This window comes from Myotis brandtii, unplaced genomic scaffold (genome assembly GCF_000412655.1).
Source record: "Myotis brandtii unplaced genomic scaffold, ASM41265v1 scaffold112, whole genome shotgun sequence".
NCBI lineage: Eukaryota > Metazoa > Chordata > Mammalia > Chiroptera > Vespertilionidae > Myotis > Myotis brandtii.
This window is the reverse complement of record NW_005353838.1, coordinates 586,038-599,137: the sequence shown is the minus strand read 5'-3', so window position 1 is coordinate 599,137 and position 13,100 is coordinate 586,038. Positions and strand designations below refer to the sequence as shown.

Sequence of the window (13,100 nt, the reverse complement as noted above, 5' to 3'; positions counted from 1 at the left end):
TGACTGAAGCTCCCAACCGCTCCTTTTTTTCTTTTTTTTTTTTTTTTTGGCCAGCTTTAGCTCTGGGGCCTTGCTGCTGAAAACATAGATACAATGTTGCGGTCCGAGCCCGGCTGAATGGAAGCCCTTTTCTGGGGTTTTGTTTAGCTTCTTATTTGCAACATAGTATATAGTTGCTTAGAGTTGCAACTGAGAGGCTGGCAAGTGAGGCGGGGAACGTTGGAGTCTGCAGCAAGCAAGCCTCCCTGCTCGCTTCAGTGCCTGGCTGCCTGCCGCCATCTTGGCTGACAGTTAATTTGCATATACTCACTGATTAGCCAATGAAAAGGGTAGCGGTCGTACGCCAATTACCATGTTTCTCTTTTATTAGTGTAGATGAGAGGAACCATATGATAAACAGAACAAATAAGAAATTATGTAGTATGTTCAAAAGTTGTAAGTGCTATGGGGAAAAGATAAAGCCACAGCTGGAAAGTGAAATGGGCAGTGGGGGTGAGGGAGTGGATTTTATGCGAATGGTCAGGGAAGGCCTCACTGAGAAGATGGCATTTAAGCAAAGGAAATAAGCAATGCGGATATCCCGGAAAACTTTGCAGAAAGGAAAAGCAAGTGTGAACACCTTGAGGCCAGAGTATGTGTCCTATGTTTAAGGAATGGGAAGGAGTAAAATGACTAGGAGTGAAGTCCCAGCAGAAAGGTGGGAGGGTGCAGGGTGCCAGGTTGCGAACATATGTAAGTTTATTTTGACAAAATGTTTTTCCGCAGGTTAATGCTTCAAGACAAACAAAATGTAGAAGCACTAAGGATGCTGGCTCTTTACTATTTGTGTAGGGAGGGGGATATAGAGAAGGTAAGTTGCATTGTGCTAATGAAGTTTCCTGTATTAATAATACAGGAAGTACTCTTTTAGAATGTATGTCATGGTAGTTTTTAGTTGATTCTTGAAAATACACTTTAACAAAGAGGTGAGCTTCTTAATTCAGCTAGTAAAGTAAAAACATTATGTAGTCAACATTAACACTGAAAATTCCTTTGATCATTAATTTTGGTATATGTGATTTTTCTATATAAAACTCCCATGCAGTAATATGTTTGATTAATGTAACTGGTGATACTGGGTATGGAAGAGTACATAGAAAAAATATAATTTATAATATTTTTAAATTTTATTTAAGTTTGGATAGGTTACATGGGCTTAGGATAAAATCCCATTGGACCTTACAGTAAGGTAACATGTTTCTCTAGTAGTGAGCATATTGACTATATACTAGATTACAGAATATCATCATCCAGTCTTAAGTAAATAGTATTATAAAAAGTAGTAGATTTGGATTGTGTTGAGTTTGGTTAAATTAGTTAATATGACAATGCCTAATAGGTACTTTAGTAAATATTAAAAGAATTTTAGTAGAGGCAACTATTCAGTAAATATTCCGGGCATTGAAATTATTTATACTAAGTATCTTAGTGATTTTTCTATTCTAGATCATTTTAAATATAAACCAGGCTATATATGTAATCCAAGGGCTGATCTTATATAACATTAGTGTTTGTAAATATGTTGTTATTCATATCTCATTTGTGTCATGGATTCATTATTTTAGAGGGAGCTTGGCATGTACAATTATTTGAATATTATAGGTATCTTTATCTACCCAAAGGTTCCTATTCAGTAACAAATATTAAAAAAATACATTCTAAAACTCTGTTCTTTATTGATAATTAATTATTGAGCTTTTTAAAAGAAGTTTTTTTAAAAAAATATATATTTTATTGATTTTTTTACAGAGAGGAAGGGAGAGGGATAGAGAGTTAGAAACATCCACGAGAGAGAAACATGGATCAGCTGCCTCCTTCATACCCACTACTGGGGATGTGCCTGCAACCAAGGTACATGCCCTTGACCGGAATCGAACCTGGGACTCTTCAGTCCACAGGCCGACGCTCTAGCCACTGAGCCAAACTGGTCAGGGCTAAAAGAAGTTTTAATACATCTTGCAACATATAAGATTTTATTGGAAGAGGGAGGAATTAGTAAAAGCAAATATCTTTTTAAACAATAATAATATTTATTAGTCTATATGTCATATATTATGTTCTTTATTTCTTAGTCTATTTTAAAATTATACTGGGTACTTTTGTTTTAGGCTGCAACCACACTGGAAAACTTGGAAAATGCATTGGATGCTATGGAACCACAGAATGCTCAACTTTTTTATAAGATTACCATTGCCTTCAGCAGAACTGTAAGAGGGTCCACTGTACCATAGCTCTGTTATCTACAGCTGGAAATAGAAAATAAGTCACCAAGGCTGAGGCACCAAAGAGCATATGGCCTAGAGTGAAAATATGATATGTATATAAATATGTGATATATTCCTAAGAAGGGCAGTCCAGAGGAGATATGGGTTCCAACTGTAAGAAGCCATCATGGAGGCTTCCTGGAGAAAGTGGCATTTTTTGAACCTTTAAAGAGAGGGAAGTGCCTTCCAGGCAAAGGAAATAAGTGCATAGGATTTATGAGTAGGAATGTTCTTTGTTTTGTATTTTTAAAATATTTGAAAAATGTTTTAATGTGTGTAATAGACTATTTTGGTAGGGGAAATGGCTGGTATCTTACTTTTATAATATTAAAGAAATGTTCGCATTACAAGTACACAATTTTAAAAAGGTAATCAGGAATGGATTAAAAAAATCAGCAGAATCTTGAAATCAATACCTGAAATGAGTGGATTAAAAAGTTAATTAAGCTAGGAAAAAGGCACACATGAGTAAGTAAAATAATTAGTAAATATAAAGTTGAAAGAAAAAATCAAGGGTGTTGTTAAGTGACATAAATAAACTGAATTTTCTCATTTACAAACAAAGATTGTCAGATTTTGTGAAGTTTAGAGAAAAACAAATTCTGCTATTACAAAAGTTTAAGTTAAGAAGGGTATATTTATCCTTTTTATTTGCCTGTTGCCAGATACCTGATTAGTTTACAAAAATTCAAACAGTTTAGTATTATACTCGTAAAAGTTGTTGTCTTCAAGTGTTACATACTTACTCTAGCAACATTGCCATTTCTTGAAATATTTTTGAAGCTTTTTAAAATGAAGATTCTAAGGCATAATCTTTTAAAATAGTCTCAGTGGTGCCACCCTTGTCTTTAGGGGGAAAGCCCTTCCTTTTTTTTTCCATTAAAAATATATATGCAAACTTAAAGCAATAACTTTATTGTCTACTTTGTAAAACAACCGTACCACAGTTTGAAAAGAGGTCTAGAATATGTTTGTATGGCAGCATCATTAGGAGTTTACTTTTCAAGGTAGCTGTTTTTAAAAACCCTACTCAGGATATATAAGTTCTCAGAGGATATAAACTCTTTCTTGCTGTTCTGCCTAGATAGTAAATAGAGAAGTTTTATTTTTCTTGGTTATTAAATCATTGTTTCTTTGCATTTTGCTTCTGCAAAATCTAAGTAACATATATGTATGTTTAGAAAAACAATCCTTTTGACTGAATAGAAGTGTTCTAGTCCAACTAAATCTTTTCTTCTTTTTAGTGTGGACGTAATCAACTCATTCTTGAAAAAATTCAAACATTACTAGAAAGAGCTTTCAGCTTAACCCCTCAGCAATCAGAATATGCTACAGAACTTGGATACCTAATGCTTTTACAAGAAAAAGTTAAGGAAGCATGGAAGTGGTATCAGATTGCCATAAATCTTGAAGAAACTAGTATCACTGCAGTGATTGGTATGACCGCTATTTCTATAAATGTTCTTCATAGAGATGCATTTTCATACCTGCCATTAAAAATGTTTTGTGATTTTCTAAAATTAAACAATTCTCCACTATCCCCAACAGAAAAAAAATCATATATCTTTAAAAATAAATTTTTTATTTCATAATTAATATGTTGAGAGAGTAGGTTTTTATGGGATAGTTACTATACTAGTATATTATGAATTCCATCATAACAGATTTTATGTGAGTACCAAGCCACCCATTTTCTTTCACCTTATCTTTTTTTTTTTTAATATAAAATTTTCATGTATTATTGGTGGGGAAATCCATGTTTTATTAATGTTGTTGGTGTTAGCTTAAAGTTTGCATGCCTTAAACCAGATATGCAAACTTTGTTTCTGTTCTGTTTGGTTTTAGGATGTATCCGATGTCAATTAATAGAAGGGCAATTACAGGAAGCAGATCAGCAGCTAGAATTCCTTAGTGAAATTCAGCAGTCTTTTGGAAAATATGCGGTACAGTATTTTATTTTATTAGATATTAGGTCCCAGCTACTATTTATAAAATATGAAATTTTAAATTGTCTTATTTAGTAATAGCTTTAAAGGAGTAATATACACCAATTTTAATATGTAACTTCATTTATTAATTTAACTCCATGAAAAATTAGACTTTAAATATTCTCCCATAAGATTCTAAAAATCTAAGCTAAAACTTAAGTATGAATAAATATTTAACATCAAGACACTTCCTATACATTTGAAATCTAAATAGAAAGAAATGCCTTTATAACTGAATGGAGTAATTTATAAAAACTACTGATTTTTCAGGAATTAACTTATTTACAAGCAATTCTTGCTATAAAGAAAAATAAACGACAAGAAGAAGTTATTAATTTGTTAAATGATGCCTTGGACACTCATTTTTCACAATTACAAGATTTACCTTTTGGCATACAGTATTTTGAGAAGTTAAATCCTGATTTCTTGCTAGAAATCATTACAGAATATCTGAATTACTGTCCATTGCAAGTAAGTAATTTGGGGACTTTGGGGGGGGATAGAGGGTGACTATTAAATTTATTGTGATCACATTGGTTAATAAAATTATCTAGGTTTCAGGTGTACAATTGACACATCATCTGCATATTGTATTGTGTGTTCACTGCCCAAAGTCAAGTCTCCTGTCATGTTGAGCCCCCCTTACCCCTCTTCTGCCTCCCTCAACCCCCTTTCCGTCTGGTAATCACAATACCAATGTCTGTGTCTATGAGTTTTGTGTGTGTGTTTTTTCCTTAATCCCTCATCTATTTCACTTGGCACTCTAATACCGCCTCTGGAAGCTGTCAGTTTGTTCTCTGTATCTGTGAGTCCGTATCTGTATCTGTGAGTCTGTATAAGTGAAATCATATGGTATTTGTCTTTCTCTGACTGGCTTATTCCAGGTCCATCCATGCTGTTGTAAGGGGTAAGATTTCCTTCTCTTTTTTATGACTGAATAGTATTCCATTGTGTAACTGTAACACAGCTTTTTTTACCTACTATCTACTGATGGGCAATTGGGCTCCTTGCAAATCTTGGCTATTGTAAATAGTGCTGCAATGAACATAGGGAGCATATATTCTTTCAAATCAAGAGTTTTGAGTTCTGATATAGTCTCAGAAGTATATTCACTGGGTCATAAGGCAGTTCCATTTTTAATTTTTTGAGGAAACTCCGTACTGTTTTCCATAGTGGCTGCACCAGTCTGCATTTCCACCAATAGTGCACTAGGGTTCCCTTTTCTCCACATCCTTGCCAACACTTGTTGATTTACTAATGATAGCCATTCTTTCAGGTATCAGGTGATATCTCATTGTGGTTTTAATTTGTATATCCATAATTATTAGTGATATTGAGCATCTGTTCATTTGTCTATTGGCTATCTGTATGACCTCTGGAGAGAATTGTCTGTTCAGGTCCTCTGCCCATACTACCTAACATCAGACTATACTACAAGGCCATAGTAATCAAAACAGCAGAGTTCTGGCATAAAAACAGCCATATAGATCAATGGAACAGAACAGAGAGCCTAAAAGTAAACCCACACCTATATGGTCATTAATATTTGACAAAGGAGGCAAGAATATACAATGAGGTAAACACCATCTATTCAATAAATAGTATTGGGAAAATTGGACAGATATGTGAAAAAAAAATAAAATGACCACCTTTTTACACCATATACAAGCATAAACTCATAATGGATGCAAGACTTAAATGTAAGGCTTGAAACTAAAAATCCTAGAAGAAAACAAGCAGTAAAATGTCAACCATTTCCTGTAGCAATATCTTTTCTGATATATCTCCTCGTGCTTATTGAAGACGTTTACTCATTGTATATTCTTGCGTCCTTTGTTGTAAATTTAATTGATTATATATGTGTGGGTTTATTTCTAGGCTCTTTATTCTGTTCCATTGGCCTATGTTTCTCTTTTTGTGCCAGTATCATACATGTTTTTATCATAACAGCTTTGTAGTATAGTTTGAAATAAGGGAGAATGAGGTTTCCAACTTCCATTTCATTTACTTCTGCTGTGGTCTTTATTATTTTTTCTTCCTTCTACTAACTTTGGGCTGTTCTCTCCAGTTTTTCTCTTATAATTCGTTTTTATTTTTATTCTGTTGTGGTTGGAAAAGTTACCTGACATGATTTCAGTGTTTTTAAGCTTTGTGACCTAATATGTGTTCTATCGTGGAGAATGTTCATGTGCACTTAAAAAGAATACACATTCTGTCTAGCCAATTTGGCTCAGTGGATAGAGCATCAGCCAGCAGACTGAAGGATCCCACGTTTGATTTTGGTCAAGGGCATGTACTTTGGGTTCAGGCTTGATCCCAGGCCTTGGTCAGGCTTCAAGTGGGAGACAACTGATTGATGTGTCTCTCTCACATTGATGTCTCTCCCTTTCTCTCTCTCCCTCTCTCTCTCTCTCTCTCTCTCTCTCTCTCTCTCTCTCTCAAGAAAAAAAAAAGAATGCAATATTCTACTGTTTGGGGATAGAATGTTTTGTGCACACCTATTAAGTCCGTCTAATCTGTCACCTAAGGCCAATATTTCCTTTTCAATTTTTTAAAATATATTTTATTGATTTTTTACAGAGAGGAAGGGAGAGGGATAGAGAGGTAGAAACATCAATGAGAGAGAAACATCCATCAGTTGCCTCCTGCACACTCCCCACTGGGGATGTGCCCGCAACCAAGGTACATGCCCTTGACCGGAATTGAACCTGGGACCTTTCAGTCCGCAGGCCGATGCTTTATCCCCTGAGCCAAATCAGTTAGGGCCTTTCCTTTTCGATTTTATCTAAATGATCTATCCATTGATGGAAGTGGGCTTAAGTCCCCTATTACTATTAAGAACCACCTTTACTATATATTTGCCTTTACTAGTGAGATTTTTTATGTGTATGTATGCATTTTTGGCTTTTTCTTTTCCATTTAAAGAGTTCCCTTTAACATTTCTTGTAATGCCAGTTTAGTGGTAATAAACTCCTTTAGCTTTTGCTTGTCTGGAAATTCTTTAGCTCTTCCACAATTTTGAATGATAACCTTGCCGGGGTAGAGTATTCTTGGTTGTAGGTTTTCCCTTTCATCGTATTAATGTATCCCGCTACTCCCTTTTGGCCTGCAAAGTTTCTGTTGAAAAATCAGCTGATAGTCTTATGGATATTCCCTTGTACATAACTAGTTTTCTCTTGCTGTTTTAAGATTCTCTCTTTAACTTTTAACATTTTAATTATGATGTGTTTTGGTGCGGATCTCTTTGAATTCATCACTGTGCTTCTTGGAATTGGATGTCTATTTCCTTCACCAGGTTAGGGAATTTTTCAGCCATTATTTCTTCAAATAGGTTTTCTGTCCCTTTCTCTCTCTTTTCCTTCTGGAACTCCTATGTTAGGAATGTTAGTATACTTGATGTTGTCCTGGAGGTCTCTTATGCTTTATGCTATCCTCATTCTTTTAACTTTTTAAAATATCTTCCAGTTGGGTGATTTTCACTACCCTGTCTTTCGGATTGCTGATCTATCCTTCTTTGTCATCTAATCTGCTGTTTCCTCTAGTGTATTTTTTTTATAGATTAAATAAATAATATATATTTTATTTATATTATTCAGTTTTTATTGGTTCTTTTTTACAGTTTTATATCTTTATAGAAGTTCTCCACTTGTCTGCAGAGTTTGATGAGCATTTTTATGACTATTACTTTGAACTCTTTATTTAGTAGACAGTTTGCTTTTGTTTTGTTCTTTTTCTGTTTTTTTGTTTGTTTATTTATTTGTTTGTAACATATTCTTTTGTCTCCTCAGTTTGCCTGTTTGTTTCTTATGTATTTGGTAGATCAGCTACATCCCCTGGTTTTATAAAAGTGGCCTTATTTAGAAGGTATTCTGTGGGGCTTAGTGGTGGAATGCCCCCTAGTCACTAGAATCAGATGCTCCAGAGGTGTTCCCTGTCTGGACTACTGTGGCTTCTTGTTGTGGTTGGGCTACAGCTGCTAAGGACACACTGGCAGGTGAGACTGGCCTCTGGCCCAGCTGGCTGTGAGGCCCAGCCTCAGCTGTTGCAGGCACACTGCTGTGTGCTGGTGCCAACTGAGGCTGCCCACTAGGTGTGGCAGAGTAAGAGCCGCATTGGAGGGATGCCAGTGGTGGGTCCTTAGATAAATGCCAGGGTGGAATGAAATGTTAACAAGGTTAATAGAGAATGTCAAAAATGGTGCCTGCCAGTATCAGACCAGCTAGATGAAAGGAAAATAAGAAAGGGGAAAAAATTGTGCCCACCATGTTCTGTCCCTGGAAAAAGTTCCAACAGCTCTCTGTCTGTTCAGCACACACCTTAAAATTAGTCAGTATATCACCTTCATGTATGACTCAGATGGTTTTCAAACTGTTCCCTCTTCACTTGGACTCGGAAAGTGTGCCACCTTAGTTTCCTACAGCCCTTTGGCTTTCCCAAATGTAAGCCCTGTTGATTTTTAAAGCCAGATATTATGGGGGCTCCTCTTCTTGGTGCAGGTGCCCAGGCTGGGGCTCAGACCCCTTGTTCTTCAGAGGGATATCTCTCCAACTCGTTGGTCACTGCATAGGGTGTAGGGGGTAGAGTGGATCCTGACTAGATTGAGTCTCTCTGCCCCCTCCTACCTGTCTCAGTGTGGCTTTTTCTTTATATCTGTAGTTGTAGAGAATCTGTCCTGCTAGTCTGTAGGTTGTTTTCAGAGATAGCTGTTCTATACATAGTTGATATCAATGAGAGGAGGTGAGCTTAGGATCTTCCTACTCCGCCATCTTGAACCCGAAGCTGGGAACCTTGGTTTGAATGCCAATTAAGCCTGTCCTCGAGATGTTGTTCCTTGCAGTTGATGCTAGTCATTTATTTTTCTATGACAAGTTTGAGAACCCTAGTTGTGAGTTAGAGGATTCCTTTATTTTGTCAGTGCCTCTCATTATGCCCACTATTCCACATATGGATTTGGACTGCAAGACCTAGATTAGATCCTTTTCCTCCCAATTCTGGATTTCCACCCAGGTTTCTTTTTGTGAATCATGTAACAGTCATTAGATCCTCTACTTACTGTAACTTTGGACCCCAGTATAGGACTCTACATTTATCCCTATGAAATTTTATCTCCATGATTCATTCCATAATTCAAGATGACATAGCCTTCTAGATCCTGAGTATCATGTATTTTGTATGGATCTTATTGTCACCCATTATCTGCCTTAAGTAGCTCTGAGTAGAACTGAGGATGGAACACTCCGATTTATTGCCAGTGAGTTTATTACAAATTAGCATGGATCCATTACTAACGCTTATTTGTTATAGACAGTAAGTGTTTAAATCTAAAACAATTTACAGGGTTGTTTAACAAGGAAATGAGAATAATGAACTTTCCTTGGGGAACCCATGCTGCTTTTTATTGATTGTCACTTCCTTTTCCACACTTTCATAATCTATTTTTTTAAGTATCCCCTCTAGAATCACACATGGGATTGATCTCATCTCCCCAGTCATGATCTTAGAAGTCTAATGCACTTCTCAATACTCATGCAATATTCAGAATTCATTCAACAAATGCTTGCAGGGCATCCAGCACTCTGTTCAGAGCTAGGGAAATAGTGGTTTAAAAGCAAACTACAACCCTTGATCTCTTGAGGCATGTATACTATGAGGAGATCACAGCTAATAAAATCAATAGGTTATATAGTATTTTAAAAGATCACAGAAGAAAATAACAGGGTAGGGAGGAGTGATTTTAGATAACATGATCTGGATAGGCCTTATTAAGATGGTAAAATTTGAACAAAAACTTGAAAGGGTCATGTGGAAATTTGGTATAGAGTGTTTCAGACAAAGGGAATAGTTGTTCAGTGGCCCAGAGGGACACAAGGAGGCGAGTATGGCTGGGATAGATGAGGAGGAGAGGAGTTGTCAGAAAGAGGTCATAGCACAGGAGACCAGCTGTAACAACTCTGACTTCAATTCTGTTTGTAACTTCTTTGGCTTCAGTTCTGAGTACAGTGGGAAGCCATGAGAAGGTTTCTGGCATGGCCATATTCAACATTTTTAAAGGATTTTTCTAGCAGCTGTGCTGAGAGTAAACTGTAGGTGGAGTAAGAAATAATTAAGTGGTAGTTGGCTCCCTAGTCCACAGACATCCTATTTTTTCATAATAACTTCTATCAGCATGATAGAACCTAATTAGCATTTATAATGCTGTTTTCATGGGGAAATATCAGAAAGGCAGACTTGTCTCTCTAGCTCTGTCCCTACTTCTTTGGCCCTTTTATATATACTTTTTTTTAAATCAAATAGTTGTTATCTTAGAGATTATCCACAAAAATCCTGTTTGGGCTTTTTTTCTGATTCATTCTGAAACTATAGTGAAAACAATGCTTATTCTCAATAACTAATTCTTAGCAAGTGGCAAAGAACATTATCAGAACCTCACCATATCACCTATACTTTCATTATTTCCAGTTGTGCTGAAAACATATGCTTTAAGAAATTTATTCTGTATTCATTACTGTGTGAAGAAGTGTAAAATTCTGATATTCAAGACCTAAAGACCCTTCGTCCTATAAAAGAGGCAAAACTAAATATGAAACTACTATAGAAATGTTATAAGATATAAAATGCTAAATTTTATTTCATAGATTACAAGTGCTATAGGAATTTCAAGAAGTTGAAGTATTCTAACCATCTGTGGTCATATTCTGAAAATGTTTTTGAGCACACATTTTTGTGTGCTTCAACATAGTGAGAAAATGGGACACTTTTTGTCAGTAACAATCGCTTGTTGTAGGAGTGATGCTCAGTTAAGAGGCCATACTCCAGTTAAGAATGTATACATGTGGGATATAAGGGGCGATGTGGAGGGCCATCCTTTAAGTAAAGGAATAGGGCAAAGCAAGGAGAATATTTGATATTTAGATTCTGAGATCACATTCTAAGTTGTGAGTGGATAACCACTGAATAAAGATTGGTTGAGAAGGCAACCATGGAAAGAATAAGCAAATGGCTTAGTACTTCTTTAGTTACAATATTCATTATTAATAAAAATGAAAAAGGTTGAGGGCTTATAACATGCTAGGCAGAAAAGAGGGAATATGAAAATATGATTCATTTGGTGGAGTACACATGAGTGTGTTCTACCTTCTGATTCTACTAGAAAACACAATCTGAATCCTCTAAAAACTGACCATACATTACTCTCGGGGGTAGTGTGAATTATTGAATTGAATAAATCACAGGTAAGGTTTAAAATTAGAACTCACATGGCCTTGACTCTTAATTCCAACAAGAAACACTACCTCTTGGTTATTTTGCCTTTGAACAGATATGTACCTTTTATATGTTATTGAATGAGTAATTATATTATTAATAATTATTTGCCTGAACAAAGCCATTATTTATATAGTCTCTTCATAGGTCTCAGGAAAATAAATTGGTATTCATCTAGTCATAGCAAAGATATTGGACAATAAATAGAATAAGAAAAATTTTAGAAAAGTATAATGGTTTCGGTATTCACATTATAATTAATAAGTGCTTATTTTTAGCTAGATTCCATTATAAACTTATAAAATGACCTGCTAATTTGTTTTGTTTAGCCTGCAAGTCCTGGCCAACCTCTTTCTCCACTTCTTAAACGATGCACCTCAGTCCTGGAGGCTATAGTAAGAACTGTGCCAGGTCTCCTGCAAGCTGTCTTCCTAATAGCAAAAGTGAAATATTTGTCAGGTAAGGTATACCTTAAAAGTTTAAAGGAACTTTATATTCTGGTGTTGATTAAAAACAACATAAACAAACTAAGAATTTCACATATATGGAGAATTGTAACATAAAATGTCTGATTGCCAGCTTAGGCCCAATCCCCCGGGGAGCAGGCCTAAGCCAGCAGGTGGTCATCCCCCGAAGGGTCCCAGACTGCGAGAGGGCACAGGCCGGGCTGAGGGACCACCCCCCTGAGTGCACAAATTTTTGTGCACCGGGCCTCTAGTTAATTAATAGATAGATACATGGGTAACCAAATAACCAACCTCCATTACTCCATTATAGCCTTAGCTTTTTAGGACACAAACATGTACGATATATACATAAAAATAGACTATCATGTGGTGCCTATATATGTATCTTTGCTGGTTGAATACTATGCTAAGTAAATTGAGTTTATAAAGTCCTAATGGGCAGAAACCAACTTAACAGTATTCTCATAAACAGTTATATCTTATACATAATGGAAAGAATTAAGAGATTGACTTCACAAATTTTTTGAATGACAGTTTTAACTGTTAAAAAAAAAAAAAGACCTAGATAATCTCAAAAGCTTGTTTCACCTCTAAAGTACTCTAGTTGTGAGAAGTGACCTTCTTCTGGTTGACTTCTTTTGAGCCACATGACATTTATTTTTTTATTGAATTTATTGGGGTGGCATCTACACTAATCTACACTAATAAAAGAGAAACATGGTAATTAGCGTACGACCGCTACCCTTCCCATTGGCTAATCAGTGAGTATATGCAAATTAACTGTCAGCCAAGATGGCGGCCGGCAGCCATGCACTGAAGCGAGCAGGGAGGCTCGCTTGCTCCAGTGACTGCGGACTCCAACGTTCCCCGCCTAACTTGCCAGCCTCTCAGCTGCAACTCTAAGCAACTATGTACTATGTTGCAAATAAGAAGCTAAACAAAACCCCAGAAACCGGCTTTCATTCAGCCGGGATTCATCCAGCCAGACCGCAACATAGTATCGATGTTTTCAGCAGCGAGGCCTCAGCTAAAGCTGGCCCAGAATAAAAAAAAAAAAAAAGAAAACAAGGAGCGGTTGG

The 13,100-nt window shown here is 36.1% G+C and overlaps 1 protein-coding gene across 1 annotated transcript in view; it reads left to right on the top strand.

The window, feature by feature from the left end:
• TTC21B (tetratricopeptide repeat domain 21B) overlaps positions 1-13,100 on the top strand; it is a 64,172-nt gene that overhangs the window by 9,838 nt on the left and 41,234 nt on the right. Inside the window, exons 7-12 of the mRNA XM_005857718.2 lie at positions 766-850; positions 2,148-2,246; positions 3,548-3,740; positions 4,149-4,246; positions 4,562-4,762; positions 11,884-12,013. Coding sequence (XP_005857780.1) covers positions 766-850; positions 2,148-2,246; positions 3,548-3,740; positions 4,149-4,246; positions 4,562-4,762; positions 11,884-12,013 — 806 coding nt within the window. The remainder of the gene's footprint in view (positions 1-765; positions 851-2,147; positions 2,247-3,547; positions 3,741-4,148; positions 4,247-4,561; positions 4,763-11,883; positions 12,014-13,100) is intronic.